General features: G+C 37.6%; 1 protein-coding gene across 1 annotated transcript in view; it reads right to left on the bottom strand.

The window, feature by feature from the left end:
• Nucleotides 1-18,808: 18,808 nt before the first annotated feature.
• LOC127672663 (zinc finger protein 431-like) overlaps nucleotides 18,809-19,787 on the bottom strand; it is a gene marked incomplete at its 5' end in the record, with an annotated part of 42,094 nt that continues 41,115 nt past the window's right edge. Inside the window, one exon of the mRNA XM_052167964.1 lies at nucleotides 18,809-19,483. Within this exon, the coding sequence (XP_052023924.1) occupies nucleotides 18,831-19,483 (653 nt within the window). The remainder of the gene's footprint in view (nucleotides 19,484-19,787) is intronic.

Here is a 19,787-nt window from a genome sequence, read left to right as displayed (position 1 = left end):
GCACTGGCAGTGACCCTCAGGAGACAACTATATCAGGATCCTGTCAGCAAGCACTTGTTGGCATCCACAATAGTGTCTGGGTTTGGTACATAAGCTGGTACTGGCCCCAATATGCTTGCATTACCCTAACTCACCCAAACTGTTATTGCAACAACACTGAAGATAAAAGAAGGCCCTTTGTCCACAGTCTGGCTATGCTGGCAGATCTCGAGGTAGCCACAAGATGGCTTACAAATTTGGCCAGAGTGTATGAAAAAATAAAAGAGAGAAAATAAAAGCCCTACAGCTTTTTGAGACAGGGTCATGGAGATATTTTTGACAATACACACCCATGGACCCTGAATCATCAGAAGCAAAGGCAGCAGTGGCTCGAGCTTTTGTCAATCAGGGAACACCAGCTATGAAGACAAAGCCCCAGAGGGTGGAGTAGTTAGGACAGAGTTGTCTGAGAGATTTAAGGACAGTGGCACAGAGAGTATTTAATGGAGGACAGACTGCAGAGGAGACACAGATGAGAGGACAGAAGCAACAGACTGGAGACCTAGGAAAGATCCTGTTGTCAGCCAAGGCCAAATCAGAAGACCATAAGTGATGCCTAAAAAGGACGTAAAGTGTCCCTGAGAATCAAAAGTGTCCCCACAACAAGACCAGAGTTACACTAAATGTAAAATGGAAACCCACCAGCTTTTTTGATAAAGGTCAACTTTCTTTCTAAAATCTACAGACTAGTCTCTTCATCAGTTTATAAATGAGTCTCCAAATGGATAGAGAAACAAACAAAAATAATACTAATGGTAAAATGTTAACATAGAAAATCTATACTAGTTGTATGTGCACATAGAAATTTTTTTCTGGTAAAATCTAAGATTTTAATGGAAAATATTTCTGATAAAATTGAAGAACTATATAAAAAAAGAGTTGAAATTGAAGAATTCTTGGAAATAATACAGATGAAATGGTAGACAAAGAAAATATTTCTCAACTAATTAAAGAGTTAAGTAGAAACTTTTTCTGATAAAATTGAAAATATGCATGGAACATATTTCTGATAAGATTGAAAAATATATAGAAAGTGTTAAAATAGAAGAATTTGTTAAAAATAATATAAAACAACAACAATAATAATAATAATAGAAAAAACACAAAAAATGCAGGACCTATTAGATGCCATGAAAAATTCAGACTATTTAAGTATCTGCTAAAAATAAAAATCCTTACTCTACCAACTTCAGGTGACCTTTACAGACTTGGGGAATGCACACTCCGACCAGTGGTTTTGCATTAGCCAATGGCCAATGTGTCACCAATTGGCAGAAGGTAGACCCCACCCTATTTACACCTCAGTGCAGCAATGGCCTTCTGGTTAAAGATGTGGCAGAATGACTCATTTCCAGCCTCCCTCCTTGAATGCCCCCAAGATAGCTTCCCAGCTGCCCTGCTGCCACACCCAGACCTCACTGGAGGGGCCTCTGTATGGCTGCTCAGATAGATGCAGGGTTAACGAAATTCACCAAAGGCAGCAGCCTCATTCAGGATGGACAGAGGTATGCTGGGACAACGGTGGTGTCAAATACAGAGATCACATGGGCAGAACCACACCCAGCAGGAATGTCAGCCCAGAAAGCTGAACTGGCAGCTCTGAAAAAGACATTAGTGCTAAAAAAGGATATTAACGACATTAAAGCCACTTCCTGTGGTGAAAGATGACTTCCTATTATATTACAGTCACATTCTGTCAAGACACAGCCACTTCCTATGACAGTGGTGGTCACTTACGGCCATTGAATGGGCACTTCCTCTTAAAGCGAGCCACTTCCTGTGATGTACACTCACGTCCGATTATGGCCAGTCACTGCCTGTGACATCACTGCCACTTCTAGGTGTAGTAGAGTCACTTACTTCAAATGGTCACTTCCAGTTCTGATGCGTCTGCTTCCTGTGGGTTCATAGACTTAGGCATGCCCTCCTCATTGTGGTCAGGTTATCTTTTCGCCACAGTCAAGACACAGATGGCTGGTGTGCCATTGCTACCTCTCATATCCACGGGGTGGAAAGGAGCCTTCTGATGAGCAAGGACAAACGCCATCCCAGAGAGCAACAAGTCAGCCCCGAGAGTGGCTCCTAGAAATTGGGCTCCTCATGTCCTTGACTGCACCGGACCCAGGAGACCCCACACTGCATGATCAGACAAAAGACGTGATCTGTGCCAAAAACACGTTGATGTTTCGGTGCTGTACGAGGTGAGGGAGGACAGCTAACTGACTACTAACTAATTGTTTGAGAGAAAATGGGTCTACACAGAAATAGAGGAAGAAATTAGAGACTTTCTAGAGTTCAATGGAAATGAATGTGCAACATGCACAATCTCAGGGAACATAAAGAACATGAAACTGGAGCTAAGAAGAAAGTTCACAGAACAAAATGCCTACATGAAAAAAAATTCAGAGCTTTCATGCTAGTAATTTAACTGCACACTTTAAAGACTATAAAAGAAGAAAATGAGGGAGTAATGAAAACAAGGAGGGGACAACAAGAAATTATAAATATGGGGGCTGAAATCAATAAAATAGAAAAGGAACCATTCAAACAATTAATGAAAAATGGAGTTGGTCTTTTGAGTCTTTTATTTGACAAGATAAACAAACCTTTATTAAAAGATAAAGAATATACAATTTTATGAAATCTAAAATGAAATTGGAGATAAAATAACAGACAATTAAGAAATCCAGAGAATGGTAATGGCATAGGTTTAAAAAGGGTGCACTCCACCAAATTGGAAATTCTAAAAAAATGATTAATTTCCTCAATAGATTCCACATGCCATAAATAAATGAAACTAAGAGAACCAGCTTCAACAGACATAAACTAGGAAAACAGAATTCATCACAAATATGCAACCAACACAATCAAAGGCCATGAGTTTTAGGGTAGAATCCTATAAGACTTTCAAAGAGGTTTTAACAAGAATACACATCAGTGTATTTAACACTATAAAAGCAAAAGAAATATTAGGCAATTTATTTTCTGAACCCATGATGACTCAAATATCCTGTCCATAAAGACTAAGCAATAAAACAGAATTACAGACCAATTTTCCATAAAACCATAGAGGCAAAAATACTTAAGAGAAAAAACAAATAAAATAAAATACAAATCACATAAGAAGATCATCCACTGTGATCAATGAGGAAGGCTTCATTCAAGAAACACAGTGATGATTCAACATAATGGAATTAAAATGTAAGAAAAAAGAAGAACTGATCATCTCATGACATGATGTAAAATTCTCTGACAATATTCAACACCACTTTATGATAAAATTCATGCAGAAATTAAGGATACAGGGGCATGCCTGAACATAAAAATGTCACTTTACAGCAAGTCTAGAGCCAACCTTAAATTAACTGGAGAGAAATTCAAATTAATTCCACTAATTCCTAAACTAGACAAGATGTTCCATTCTCTCTATAACTATCTATTCAATATATTATGTAAAAGTTAGGTAGAGCAATAAAACTGAAGGAGAGGAAGATAATATAAATTAGAAAGAAGGAAGTAAAATTATCTTTCTTTGCAGCTGATATGTTAGTTTCCATAAGTGAACCAAAACTTCACAAAGGCAATTGCTAGAGCTGATGAACACTGTCAGCAAAGTTGTTGGATACAGGAATAACTAAAAAAGAAAATACAAAATAGTGGCCTTTGAATGTAAAAATGAGCTTGCAAGTGCAAATAAAATGGAGAGATATCATAAAATTTGAATTTATTGTTCACACTTCTCATATTTTTTTACATAATAAATAACCTTGAGTAATTCAATATAGGTATGTTAACTAAATACATACCAAAATATTTTTAGTCACAGATTTGTGAAGGTTCTCAAAAACTACTGTGATAAGCAAAGGCTTTAATAGATTAGTTACATGCTAAAGAGTTTACTGTTGTATAAAGATAGTAGAAAATACAAAACTTTAACCCATTAACTACATTTATGATGTTTCTCTACATTATGAATTTTTCTTATGGTTTCTAAGATTACTGCTACATACAAAGGCTTTCTTTAACAAATTGCACATTCATAGCATTTCTCTCCAATATATGTTCTTTTATGCATTCATAGATTACTGTTATGAAAATGTTGTATCACACTGATTATATTTATAAAATTTCTCTTCAATATGTGTTCTATAATATATCTAAAGATTACTATGATATAAAAATGTTGGGAGCAATCAAAAGAAACTTGATCTAAGTACTTCAATTTTGTTGCCAACCTCCATTTAATCATGAATTGAAACAAATTTCAAGTCCCAGGTCATAGGGGACCTGTATAATTTAACAATATTCAGCAAGCTTTCATGATTTACTTTTGTTCCTCAAAACATAATGACTGTTCCTAACCATAATTTCTGTTATTCATGTTTTATTCCTAAAAATAAAATGCCTGTTACTAACTACAAAAGAACAACTCGGTGTGATAGGATAAACCATAAACCTACATTCTGTATCATTTGATATCGAATAACAACAGTAGAAAATCCCAATTGGTGGGAAATATACCTGTAACAGCATGTATGTTCATACTTTTTAGTTTTGAAATCTATATCAGTTTCTGGCTCAGGACAGGGACAGGATCGGGTGATTCAGATTAGCTTCTAAATATATTTTCTAGTCCAGATTAATCAGTAACTACTTGACTACAAAAGATTTTTATTATTTGCCATGTCCTTGTGTTTGAATTATGTTGGAACTCAGGGGATCCCATAAAATAAAGGTTTTACCTCATTGCTAACATTCAAAGTATTTCTCTACAGAATGCATAATTTCATAATGATGAAGACTATAGAGGTGTACAAAGGCTTCATTATACTAAACACATTCATGAGGTCTCTCTCTAACACATTCTTTCAAGAAAATGAAGACTACAGAACTGTGCAAATTCTTGACCGCATTAAATTCACTCACAGTGTTCCTGTCTTATCATTTCCATTGCTATGTAAAGTCACAATGAACAAGGCAACTCCTATAAAAGCGATCATCTAATTGCTGGTTTACAGTTTCAGAGGTTTCGTCCATTTCATCATAGCAGGAAGAATGCCAGGAATGAAGGCAGACATTGATGCTGGAGAGGAAGCTGGGAGTTCTGCATCTTGATCCAATGGCAACTAGGAAAAGACTGTCTTCCAGGGACCTTCAGCTCTTCAGCACCTGTAGGAATTCCAAAGCCCAACCACACAGCAATGCACTACCTCCAACAAGGCCACATGACAGCATAATGCCACTCACATAGGTGTCATATTTAAATTACCCCATTCCACTGCCTGGCCTCATATTATCGTTCAAACGAATGAGTCTTTGGGGATCATACTTAAACATGTAGAATACATGAGTGACAGCTTCAAAAGTCCCCATTATCTAGAGCAGTCTTAAAAATGTTAAGAGTCCAAAGGACAAAGAGTCTTCTGATATGAATCCTATCATGTAATCATGTTCAAAAACATAAAAGCACATCATATGCCTCCACATTCACAGTATACACTTCACCATTCCTAAAGGCAGCATGAAGAAATAGTGGAATTAAATAAGACCCAAGCCAGCTCAACAGTCTCCAAACTCTTCATCTCCATATGTGTTGTCAAAGTGTTCTTCAGATCTTCAACTCCTTTCTGCTTTATTCAATGCAGCAAAATTTTTTGTGTAGTTTTTATTCCTGGAGAGCAGTTTTCCTGAGCAGGTTTCACACAGTTCTAACATCACATAATTTTGGGGTCTTCTTGTTTCAATGTCTAGGATCCACACATGGCCATCTCTACTCCTTTGAAGAGATTGGGTCACTTCTCCAGCTCTGCCCTCTGTATCACTCTAAGCTCTGTTTGAGTCCACTCTCCTATTCCTTTTGTTCTTGCTGCTCATCCCATTGTACTTGCATCTTCACTATGCTGGGTTCTTCTGCTGCAACTAAGCTTGACCAATAGCCTCCCTTATGCTCACTCAATGATGTCAAGCCTCACCTGCTCTGCATGAAAACATCATGCATTTGAAACCAGTACCACCTGTGTGACTCTTACACATGACCGAGTCTAGCTGCTCGACTAGGTCCAAACTTGTTGATCTCTGACACACCTTCTTTGTCACTCCAAAAACACTACGCAGAAGATTTTACTCCAGTGATATTTATTTATTCTCCATAGCCTCTAATTCTTTATCTACAGCTATTCAGCAATAACTGTCTCACTAGTCCCTTATAACTTGCCGCTAAATCCAGAACAACGTAGACAAAACTTCTGAGTTCTGCTGCTTGCTGGTGCTGAAACATGGCCCCTTCTATTACATTATTACCAGTTTCTATTTTTCAAACAATTCACTGCCTAAGCTTGGCTGTCCTAGAACTTGCCCAGTAGATTAACATTGAACTGCGAGAAGTCCATGGCTCCATTTCCTGAATGCTGTGGTAAAAATCATGAAACACCATGCCTGGACCTTTTTAGATCTGAAATTGAAAGACCAGAATCGCAAACATAATCTATCCCTTCTGACTTTGATACATACATATGTCTTTGTATGTCCACAGAAAAACAATTTCCAGGTAATAATAATTCCTAACATGATACACTTGTATTTCATACAACTACAAATCCATAAGTTTAGCTACATGGAAACTTGTCCTAATGTAACCATATATTTAATACCATAGAATATCCTTTATAACAGGATTTAGATTAATTCAACTTCCTGGTGATGCTTTGCTCTTTAAAACCTCCTTTTTGTATTTTTCCTTTAAAAGTTTGCTATGTTTGATCAAAATTGTCAGGCCAAATTCTATGTGGATTTTTTTTTGATACTTCCTTTGTCAATGCAATTAATGTAAACCTCTTTACCTTAAACTCTAGCACACTATTCAAACAAGGGAAATGGGCAACATTCTTTGCCAAATCATCATAAGAACCATCTCTAGAGTTGAAATAATCCTAACCACCAATATCTACCTTAATCCTAATCCAATGGCCTCTTAACTCCCACTTAATTCATGATTACAGTCATTAGATTCTTCTCCAGCATGTGTTCTTTCATGTCTTTGGAGATTACTGCATGTTGCAAAGGCTTTACCACATTGACTACATTTATAAGGTTTCTCTCCAGTATGTGTTCTTTTATGTCTTTGGAGACTACTCTGATGTGAAAAGGCTTTGCCACATTGTTTACATTCATAAGGTTTCTCTCCAGTATGTGTTCTTTTATGTGTTTGGAGAGTACTGTGACCTGAAAAGGCTTTACCACATTGATTACATGCATAAGGTTTCTCTCCAGTATGTGTTCTTTTATGATATTGGAGATGACTGGATACTGCAAAGGCTTTACCACATTGATTGCATTCGTAAGGTTTCTCTCCAGTATGTTTCCTTTTATGATATTGGAAAGTACTGTGCTGTGCAAAGGCTTTACCACATTGACTACATTTATAAGGTTTCTCTCCAGTATGTGTTAATTTATGACATTGGAGATAACTCAGTCTTGCAAAGGCTTTACCACAATGATTACATTCATAAGGTTTCTCTCCAGTATGTGTTCTTTTATGACATTGGAGATGACTGCGCTGTGCAAAGGCTTTACCACATTCATTACAGTCAAAAGGTTTCTCTCCAGTATGTATCCATTTATGTCTTTGTAGATTATGGAGATTTGCTAAGACTTTACCACATTGATTACATTCATATGGCTTCACTCCAGTATGACTTCTTACATGCCTGCAATGATAATTGACACATGTTGAATCTTTACAACATTCATTAACCTGATCAATAGTTTTATCAATATGAATTAAGATTATACATTTGTCTAATGGTAAAGATGCATTAGATCTTAAGGTTTTATAACTTCATATGTTCATGGTGATCTCTCTCTTTTTGGGTTGTACAAGATATGTGTGATGGTTATTACATGACTCCTATTTATAACATACTTTTTAATATGGAATTTTTCTATGATGTATTTCTCCTATCTGAAGAAAACTGGAAAAACCCAGAATTTTATAAAACTGATTTCATTCATAATTTTTCCTGTGGTATGAATTACACCACATTTTACACTGAACCAGGACAAATAGAAGAATTTCCAAGTTCCTAGTACTCATAAAGGTTTTCTACGGTATGATTTTTGGGATTTTCCCAGTAAAATTAGAAAGCCAATTAATTGGAAATGTCTAACAAATTCACAAAATATACTGAAGGCAGAAGGCTACACATCTTCTTAATCTTTTTGAATAAAAATGTAGTTTGTTACTTTCAATATCCCTGTGATTTCATGGAATTTATTCATTGTGACACATGATATATTTAATAAAAGAAGAATAACAACTGAAAGGTTTCCACATTGCATTCACACAATTTGAATTTTTGTTTCTCATAAAATGTAGTATATAGTTTAATGTCTCACCACTACACTATTCTTCATTCTCATAAACTGCCCTCTCAACAAATTTTACAATGTCACTACAAGAATATGAGTATCACCATCTTAACCATGGACTATTTGCTTATTAGAAAGTTTCAGCTATAAATGTATCACTATTCAATGTGCAATATCTAAGTACTATGAGACTATACAGATTGGCAAGCTCACAGCATAGTTCTAATGGAGCAGCACAACAAATGAATACACAAAACAGATAACTGAATTTGAGGTACATAGTTTGGTAAGAATATTATATTCATAGCTACACCTAAATGATTTTTTTAAACATTTTTGCTTTTTTAGAGTTTCCAGAATATATTAACTTTTCCTCAGAATCATAAGTGCATCCGTTTGGACATGAAAATTACCTTTCCTGTCTTCTAGAATTTTCATAATGTTCTTCAATATGATGGTCTTCCCAATTGTAGCCTAAAAGACCGTACCAGAAATGAATGATATATTATTAGAAATAAGGTAAATTCAAGTTCTGTGAATTTTCACAGTGCTGTGAAAGCTATCATGAAAACTCAGCAAACCCAATTTATTCAGCTCAATCTTTATTGTTACCAATTGAAATAACAGAAGATCATCAATAACCAAGAAACATTTGTTTCCTTATTTGGAAAAAGCTTTTACATTCTTACCTATAGCAGTGAGATTCAGGTAGGTCTCCAACATCACATCTTTGTAGAGACTCTTCTGGGAAGAATCCAGCATATCCCACTCTTCCACAGTGAAGGTCACAAGCACATCATCCAAAGTCACTGCATCCTAAAATATCCCATATATGTGTATAACAGAAAGAATTATATGGATATTACTGTGAAGTAAATGTATACTTCATTGAAAATATATTAACTTAGTTCTAGTGCTTCCTCCACTTATTTTATGACTCAGAACTTATAATATAGTCACCATGTCATTTTAGAAGAAACATGAGTTCTATGATTCACCTGTGTTGCTTCTGAATACTCTGAATAGCATATAGCCACAGAAGAGAAATGACAACTAAGAGGGAGATGCAGAGGAAACAGATCCACAATACTGTGCACACATCTTAAAAATTGTATGAACAATTACTAACTATAAACATGGTGGGCAAGCTGGATGTATTTGCTCATATCTTTAATCACAGAGGTACAGGGAGGTTTATGTCATTGAGCTAGATATGAGAATGATCTATGTAATATGTTACAGGACAGAGAAAGTTATATATGCAGACCTTCAATCCCCTGCATAAAATCAACCAAGGAAACAAAAAGGATATAGAACTTACTGTTCTTTACTTATGTTCCTACAAAGAATTATACATTCACTGGAGTTCTGTATTTTCAGAACTGTGAACTGCACTAGTTTAAACTGCACCATTAATACAATTTTACCAAAATTGAATGCATGTTTAAACAGTTCAAAATGGACGGATGAAAATACTAATAATGAAAATGTTTATCATAAATAAGCAACAGCGGGCAGGAGAGCTCAGCAGTGGATTGTTCTTGCTGGTCTTCCACATAATGGTTTTCAATTTCTACCATACACATAGGAATGAACAACTACCCATTACTTCAAGATCAAGAGTTCTGAGACCATCTTCTGACAAAAGTAAAGATGAGGCATACATGATACTCAAATACATGCACACAGGGTAAATACTACTATTTATTCAAAAATTTCAGTTAAAAAAAAAAAAAAAGAGTGAGGCAGAATATCATACACCCAGAAACAATGATTCTGAAGCCTCAGGTAGTACTGATGTCATGAAGATATGCTATCTTGAGAAATAGAATATAAACAATATAATTGACAAAATTTCAAAATTAAAGGTGTGGATGAAGAGTTGCACAAAAGCATATGCTTATTGTACTAAAGCATTTCAATTGGCGTTTGTACTTTCTCTATCAACTATCAGGACTGGAAGGGCTTCACAGAGAAAAAAATTTGAAAAACAAAAACAAAAAGAAAAAAATTAAAAATATTAAGCCACAAAGCTTGCAAAATAGCTTAGACTCAAATAGCAAATGTTTATACTGTATCTTAGGGACAGAGTCCAAATGGTGACTGCATGGGAGCATGAGAAAAAAGCAGAAGGATATGTTTCAATCACAACACAGTAGACATAAAGAAAATTATTATCTTGTCCAAAAGAAATGCAGGGGGAAAAATGGAGCAGAGACTGAGGGAATGACCAAGGGAAACTTGCCTAACAGAAAAACCATATTATGGGCAAGCTCCAATCCATGACATTATTATCGATACTCTGCTATGCTCACACAAATGAGCCTTGATAATTATCCATTGAGAGGATCCACTCAGCAATGGACTGAAACAGATGCACTGATCCAGATTCAAATATTAAATGTACTGGTAGAACTCGTATGAGTCGGAGGAAGGAATGAAGGCGATGAAGAAGATAGGAACTCCACAAGAAGACCAAAAATCTCAACTAACCTGGATTATTAGGGACACAGAGAGACAGAGACAACAACTAAATAGCACCCAAAAGCTGGACGAAGAGGTTCTGGCACATAAGTAGCAGAAGTTCAGGTTAGTCTCCGTGAGGGTCCTCCAACAACTGGAACATGGGCTGCTCCTAAAGCTGCTGCCTATCTTTGGTATCTGGTAACTGGACTCCAATGTGTATCCTTTAACTGTACTCCAAAATCTGGCCTCAGTGGGAGAGGATGCACTTAACCAGGCAGAAACTTGAAGCCCCACGGTGTGGGGATACCCAGGGGACCCAATTAATTCCATTCTGACCCAGGATGCTATACGCTTATGTTCATCCTTTGATGAAAATGCATTGAGTCTACATTGATCCTAATAGTTTGCAGGAGCTCCTACACAGTTCAAATGTCTAAAGTGTCTACTGACACTCAAGGCAATATCTCGGAAGTCAAATCTTATAAAATCAAAAGTCATGTCTTTCTGACGTACAATGGTTCAGAATACACCTTCGTCTTACAGTAGACAGGAATATACACTTCTTGTTCAAACATACAACATGGCTGCCAGGAAACAAAGTAGGTTTCTATAAAATTTACAACACTACTTTTATCCCACATGCAATTTACACAGTTTTCCCTAACAAATGCCAGTGATAGCTTACCCTCTCTCCTGACTATGTCTCCTGGTGGATTGCTAAGATCATATCTTCCTGCCTGACATTTCTCCAATCTTTCATCACTAGCAAGCATTCCCTCTTGAACATACCCACAAAACAGGTCAGTAAATGGGGAAACAATCAACCAACATCTTGTAAAAATACAGACAACAAAAAGTAACTCAGGAATAAAATTACCACCCAAACCAGACAAACACAGAGACCAGTGTCTAGCCCTATTATTGCCCCAAAACCAGGTACTTATACATCATCATTGGAACATAATAAAGATAAGCCAGGGAAATATGCCACCAAGTAATCCAATTTTTCCTGTCTCGGCAGATCCTCAAAAATTAAACATGCAAGAGATCTGACACAAAAGAGGTTGTTTTATGGAAAGGACAGGAGTGAGAACCTGGGGAAGGGATAGAGGTACACAAGAGGGCCTGCAGACTGGAACACAGATAGGGAGCAGAGAGAATGTGATGAGAGTAGAGAAAGACTATAGAGGGGGCGTGTGTAGAAAACAGAAACAGGGAACAAATATAGAGAGCAGCTGAAGTAAGTGCTCCATGTATATAAAGCACACCTGACAACAGCAGCAGCTGATGGATGCACGTAATGACTTAAGCAGATGCTAAGTTCCTGAGTGCATACCATTGAAATTGCTAGCACATGGAATACTACAGAAGCAAGTTTCACACACCCAACAGGGAAAGGAAGATAAATAGTGTAACTGTACTTATTGGTCACAAAATATTTGGAATCTAAAAGATTCCAGACAATAAATAACCAGGAACACTGCAACAAACCAAAAGCAAATACTACAATTGACTGTAATAGAAGAAGAATATCAGCTCAAAGGTCAAGAAAATAGTTGTAATGAAATCATAAATGAACAATTTCTAAACTAAAGACAAAGATTCTTATTAAGGTACACGAAGCATCCAAAATATCAAATAGATTGAAACAAAAAAAATCCCCTTGCCACACAATATTCAAAACACTATACATGTAAAGAAATATGAAAACTGCAATAAAAAAGAAAACAAAAACAAGTCACGTGTTAAAAAAAGACCTATTAGTTTCATATGTGCCCCATCAATGTGTAGTGTAAATCACAAAATATTTTGGACATATACTGCAGAATCAAAAAAAGTACCCATGATGCTTTTACAAGCAAACCAATGGTACAAATGATTTGGGGAGATTCAACCTTGATAGTGAAGTTATTCAAAGGTTACCCCCTGGTTTAGCAAGTAAGAAGAATCACTAGAAACCTCACACATGGTAACATCTAGCTGATGCTTCCCATCCATCCCTTGATAGGTGCCTCCACCCCAGCACCCACTACTCAGTCACCTGTTCCTCCCCATTGTGGTCAGATATCCTGTACTTACCACGTTCAGATTTCAGGGCTTCCCCGAGGTCCCCTCACAGCACAGTATGGAACAGCAGAGCTCAGAGCAGGAAACAGTGAACTATCCTGGCCTGCACAGTCACAGGGAACTTGAAGAAAGGTACCCGGAAGATCCCGCCTCTTTCCTTGAATGGCAGGTCTGGCTGGAGTTCTGGATTGGCCAGTAAGCTTTACCACTCCTTACAGTTAAATTGTTCTTCTAGTCCAGGGCCAATTTTTTTCCAGATCTTAGGAGTGGTTTGCACTCCCTTAGCATTTGTCCCCTGCCTTACAAGAGGAACTTCACACCATCCAGTCCTATGGGAGGACCCCACTATTCGAGCTCAGGTTATTCAGCTGCCTGCTCCTCCCCTTGTGAGCAATGACTCTGCGCTTGATAGGACCTAAATTCAGACCTTGCCTGAGCTTTCCTCACAGCACCTGCCTTCGTCTTCCTGTAATCAAGGTGAATATCTTGCCCAGCCCATTCCTCAGGTGCAGTGGAGATATCAATATGACCCACAAGGGGAAGGGTGCCCAGGCTATTAACTTTAAAGAGTGATTTTAGGAAACAAAAGTTTTGTATTCTGGCTTCATGCTGGGCTTAGGAAAATTGTAGCTCTTTTTTCCCCAGAAGATAAGTCGTTGATTTTGAAGTTTCCTTTGGCAGACACTCATTTTTGGAAGAAGAGGACAACTGTCTCTGAGACATAATAAATCTCCTTTCTATATACACAGAAAAATTCACTCTCTATATGAGATGTGTTGATCTAGAGAACCTGTGCCAACACAACTGTGGGTGTTTCCCCCACATTGAGAAAGATGTGCTGACAATCAATAGTGTTCCAGGGTGTTTGTCATCTGTTTCCTGTTTTTCTCCCGTGTTTTATTCATATGTATCATCTAATAGAAGGGAATTGTATGAAGCCACATAGGAAACACGTGTTTCTTCAAAATCCCTCTTCAATTTTAAGAGCCTGGGCTCTTAACTGGGCTCCTACTACTGATGAGCCAGCTTTATACCTCCACTGCAATTCAATTAACAGGTTATCTACCTTGATATCAAGAAGAAGAAGGGGAAGTGCTGTGAGGAATTCTCAAGCAAGCTATGAAGTCAGCTCATGATGAGAGCAGGATCACTGCCCACAAAGGGGAGGAAAAAACAGCTGAACAGCCTCAGTTGCAATGGTGTGTCCTCATCCAGTGCTGGGTGGGAGTGCAGATGGATGAGGTTCTTGGAGGATAGGCACAAATGCTATGGGAGCACAAACCTGACCTGAGATAGATGAAAGGTCTGGCCCAGGACTGGAAGCACACTCTAACCTTGAGGAGGGGTAAGACTCACTGGCCAATCAAGGACACCAGGCAGACCTGCCAATCAGACTAAGAGGAGGGTTCTTCCTGGTACCTTGTTGAAGTTTGTTTTAGCTGTGCAGGCTTGAATGGTTCTCTGTGTCCTGCTTTGAGTGCTGCTCTTGGGTGCTGTGTGGTGACCTCAAGTAAGTTCTCACTTTGAGACATGTGGAGCACAGGGTGTCTGCCCATAATGAGGAGAATGTGGATGAGCACTGGAGCTGGGGTGACGGTTCCTTCCTGTTGCTGGATGGAAAGCATCAGTCAGATGTATCCAGATGTGGCCACCTGTGAGGTCCCTTGTGGTGCTCCTCACAACCTGCATCAGGCTGAGACCTCTGAAAAACTTCATCATCAAGGCTGAATCTGCACAAAACATTTGAGCCAGGGACTTGTTTAAGGTATTCATGCAGGTCGGATGCTAAACTTGGAGAGCTCTATTTTCTCTTAAATCTACAAGTTCTGCTCTTAGCATTTGAAACTTATGTATAAGACCAGATTAAATCTGAGTTCAAGAGAAGCACCCCCTGAGGAGCAGTGCACATGATTAAATCTACACTGGTAATGTAGACATCAATAAACACTTATATAGAACAATTAAATTTATAACATTTTTAATAACAAAATATTATTACTCATGGTTGTTCTGCTGATGAATGTCTTTGTGCCACATGAACACAATTCCCACAGAGTCCAGAAGCAGGCATCAGACTCCTCCAGAATTCAAATTAAAGAGGTTTGTAGCTGTCAGGTGAGTCCTCTGGGACCCCAACAAATGTTGTTAATGGAGAACACATCTCTGCAGCCCACACCACACTTGACTTTTGTCCTTCCTGACAAGTGTGTGGGATCACTCCCAATCACAGAGAGAAAGTTCTGGAAACCTGCAATGACAGGAACATGAGGTAGCCATGCTAATTGTCTTAGGCTGCTACACATCCATGCTAGGATCTTTTGAGTTCAGGAACCAGCAGCAGGATCAGTGATCGTCAGTTTACAACAGATTTGTCACCTCTCATCTAGGATATCAGTGCAGATTAGGCTCAGTAGATGACAGATACATTTTTGTTTGTTTGTTTGTTTTTGTTTTTTGTTTTGTTTTTGTTGTTGTTGTTGTTTTGTTTTTCAAGACAGGGTTATTTTTCTGTATATCCCTGACTATCCTGAAACACAGTCTGAACACCAGGCTGGCCTCGAACTCAGATATCCACCTGCCTCTGCCTCCCAAGTGCTGGGATTACAGGTGTGGCATACACAGTTGAGCAAACCCTCCTGGATGTGAATGTGGGTAAGAGAATGGGGGACGTCTGGGTAGGCAATGGTGGGAGGAGCCTTACACCCAGCTGGAGTGGACAGAGCCTGCCTCAGGGTCCACATGCACCAGGTGGAAAGTGTGTCTCTGCAAAGCTAAGAATGGAGAGGGTTGGTTAGCCCTGCCCTTTTATTGTTTCTTCCAGTGCTTTTTTCTTGTGAAGATCCCTAGAAAGAATCTGCTTCCTGAGACTGACAGTGCATGCAAATTTATGCAAATGACACTCTGTGTATGTGTGTGTGTGTGTGTGTGTGTGTGTGTGTGTGTATGTCTATAATATATAGATGTTAGGAACAAGCAAAAAGACATTTGTCCTAAGGACTGCCTTTTTGTTAACAACTTTCATTTAAATGTAAGTTCAAACTTATTTTAAGTGCCAGGTGACACTTGACCTTAGTAGTTAAAAGTATCTAGGAAGCTTTCTTTAATCAGGCTTTGTTCCCCCAAAAGTAACAACTATTCATAACCATAATTTCTATTACTCCTGTTTTACTCCTCAAAATATAATACCTGTTCCTATCCACAAAAGAACATATGGCTATGATAGGCAAGAACATAACATCTATATTCTGTATTAGTTGAAATACATTAAGAATAGAAAAATGTAGTGATTAAGGGGGAAATGTAGATATAACTTGTCACTGGTATTTGTGGATTTCAAGAATCGAAGCTATATAACTTTCAGACTCTGTGTGGATAGGAGTAGAATATTTCAGATAAGCATGGGAGTGTATTTTTCTCGCCCAGATTTTTCAGTACTGACTTGGTTACAATAATTTAATATCATTTTCACTCTTCTGATAGTTGAGTTGTGATGGACTTCAGGGGACTCACAACCTAAATGCTTTACCACATTGCTGTATTTCATATAATTTCTCTCCAGCATGCGTAATTTCATAATGATAAAGACTACAGATTTTTGCAAAGCCTTCACCATACCAAATATATTCACAAGGATTATCTGCAGTACTAATTCTTACATGATGAAGATTGCAGAATTGTGCAGAAGCTTCACCAATCTAAATTCACTCACTTTATTCTAAATTAAATTTTAATTACTAAGAATAGATGAAATGATCAATGCATCATTTATAAAGGCAGACAATTAATTGGGGCCGTGTTTCAATTTCAGAAGTTTAGAACATTTTCCTCATAGGAGGAAACATGGTACGCATACAGGCAAACATAATGCTGGAGAAGGATATGAGAGTTCTGCATCTTGATACAAAGAAAGTTAGGAAGAGACATCTTCCAGGGTGCTAAAAGGAGGGTTTCTTCAGCACTGGGAGGAACCCCAAACTCACCCCAACACTGTTAAACTTTCTGCAAAAAAGCACACCTGTTATTAGTGCCACTCCCTCCCTCACATAAGTCATAACTACCACTGCCCGGTCCCATATGATTGTTCAAACACAAGAGTGTATGGCAACCATACTTAAAGAAAGCATATTGTAAAATCCCTGATCTCCAATGTCAAAAGGCACCATCATCTATCAAAATCTCAAAAATGTTAAAAGTCCAAAGGTCAAAGACTTCTGTGATTAAACCTAACATGCAAGAGTAATCAGCTTTATTATTGGAAACAATAAAGCACATCATATACCTTGAAATTCACAGGATATACTTTATTATTCGTAAAGGTAATCATGAGGAAAAACTAGACCTAAAGAAGACCAAAGCCAGCAGAACAATCTCCAAACTCTGCATCTCCATGTCTGATGTCAAAGTGTTCTTCAGTTCTCCAACTCCTTTCTGCTTTGTTCACTGAAGCACAATTATATCCCACTGACTGGTTTTATTCAATTCCTGAGCAGGTATCATATAGTTCTAACATCTCAAAAACTTGGGGTCTCTAAGATAACTTCAATATCACACCTTCTTGGTTCAGTGTCCTGGATCCACACATGATCTTCTCTGCTCCTCCAAAGAGATTGGGTCACTTTTCCAGCTCTGCCCTCTGTATCACTTTAAGTTCTGGTTGACTCCATTCTCCTGCTCCTGCTGTTCTCGCTGTTTATTCCATGGTACTTCCATCTTCAAGATGCTGGGTTCTTCTGCTAGAACTAGTCTTGACCCATATCCTCCCTTATGCTTGCTCAATGGTGCCAAGCCTCAGCTGTTCTGCATGACAACTTCATGAAATTGAAGGCAGTACCACCTGGGTCATTCTTACACATAACCAAGCCGAGCTTCACTATGAGGTCCAACCTTGGTGAGCTCTAGAACACACCTTTTTGTCACTCAGAAAATACCAGTCAGTTTTCACCACAGTGATGCTGATTTCTTCTTCATCACCTCTAATTACTAGCTAGCCAGCATCAATTGTCTCTGTATTATTACCATTTAAGACTGAGCTGCTGAGTTCTGCTGCTTACTGGGGCTGGAAAACGGCTCCTTCCATTACATTATCAGCAGCTTTCAATATTTCAAATATATCACTGCCTAATCTTGGCTTTCCTGGAACTTGCTTAGAGATCTACCCTGATCTCAAAGATCTACGTGACTCTGTCTCGTGAATGGTGGGTTTAAAAGCATGTAACACCATGACATGAACTAAGATTTTCTGTTTATGTTTTAAAATCACAACCCATAATCCAAATCTATCCCTTTGCAATTTGACACATACTTGTATGTTCATATGTCTACATCAAAACAATAACCACGTAATAATAATTCCTAACATGATACAGTTCACTTTCACACAACTGCAAATCCATATGTTTAGCTGAATGTAATCTTGTCCTAATGTAGCCATTCTTTAATTCCATTGAATATCCTTGATAAAAAGATTAAACTTCATTCAACTTCCTGATGATGACTTGCATTTTGAAACGTTCTTTTTTTTTCTTTCTTAGTTTCTATGCTTGTTTAAACTTTTCAGGCCAAATTCTATGCAGTGATTTTAGTGTCTTACTTTGTCAATACAACTAATGTAAACAGTTTTACCTTTACCTCAAGGAAACTCTTCAGACAAGGGCAGCAAACTTCTTTGCGAAAACATCAAAAAAAACCCAAACAAACAAACAAAAAGAAAACAAACCAAAACAAAAACATCTCCAGAGTGGAAATAATCCCAAGCACCCATGTCTATCATATCCTACTATGATACCCTCCTAATTCCCACTTAATTCATGATCATTTTCATTATGTTTCTCTCCAGCACACAGAATTTGGAGACGTATCCCTGGTGAAAACACTTTACCACATTGATTACATTAATAAGTTTTCTGTCCAGTGTGTGTTCTTTTATGATACTGGAGATGACTGGGTCTTGCAAAGGCTTTACCACATTGATTACATTCATAAGGTTTCTCTCCAGTATGTGTTCTTTTATGATATTGGAGATTATTGGGTGCTGCAAAAGCTTTACCACATTGATTACATTCATAAGGTTTCTCTCCAGTATGTGTCAATTTATGTCTTTGGAGAGTACTGTGATGTGTAAAGGCTTTACCACATTGATTGCACTCATAAGGTTTCTCTCCAGTATGTGTTCTTTTATGTATTTGGAAATCACTGGGTCTTGCAAAGGCTTTAGCACATTGAATACATTCATAAGGTTTCTCTCCAGTATGTGTCATTTTATGTTTTTGGAGATTACTGGATCTTTTAAAGGCTTTCCCACATTGATTACATTCATGAGGTTTCTCTCCAGTATGTGTTCTTTTATGATATTGAAAATTACTGCGCTGTGCAAAGGCTTTGCCACATTGATCGCATTTATAAGGTTTCTCTCCAGTATGTGTCATTTTATGTCTTTGGAGAGCACTGGGTCTTGCAAAGGCTTTGCCACATTGATTACATTCATGAGGTTTCTCTCCAGTATGTGTTGTTTTATGATATTTGAGATGACTGGATCTTGTAAAGGCTTTACCACATTTATTACACTCATAGGGTTTCACTCCAGTATATCTTCTTACATGCCTGCAATGATAATTAGCACATGTGAAATCTTTACCACATTCATTACTCTGATCAATCATGTAATTAATATGAATTATGTTTACAATTTGCCTAATGGTAAAGAAGCATCAGACCTTAAGGTTTTAGCACTTTATATATTCATGTTGTTCTCCCTCATCATGAGTTGTTCAAGATACCTGTGATGGTTATTACACGGCTCATATTTATAATACCCTCTTTTTATATGATATATTTTAGCTATCTGAATA

This window comes from Apodemus sylvaticus, chromosome 22, assembly GCF_947179515.1.
Source record: "Apodemus sylvaticus chromosome 22, mApoSyl1.1, whole genome shotgun sequence".
Classification (NCBI taxonomy): Eukaryota; Metazoa; Chordata; class Mammalia; order Rodentia; family Muridae; genus Apodemus; species Apodemus sylvaticus.
This window is presented reverse-complemented; position numbering and strand designations above follow the sequence as displayed.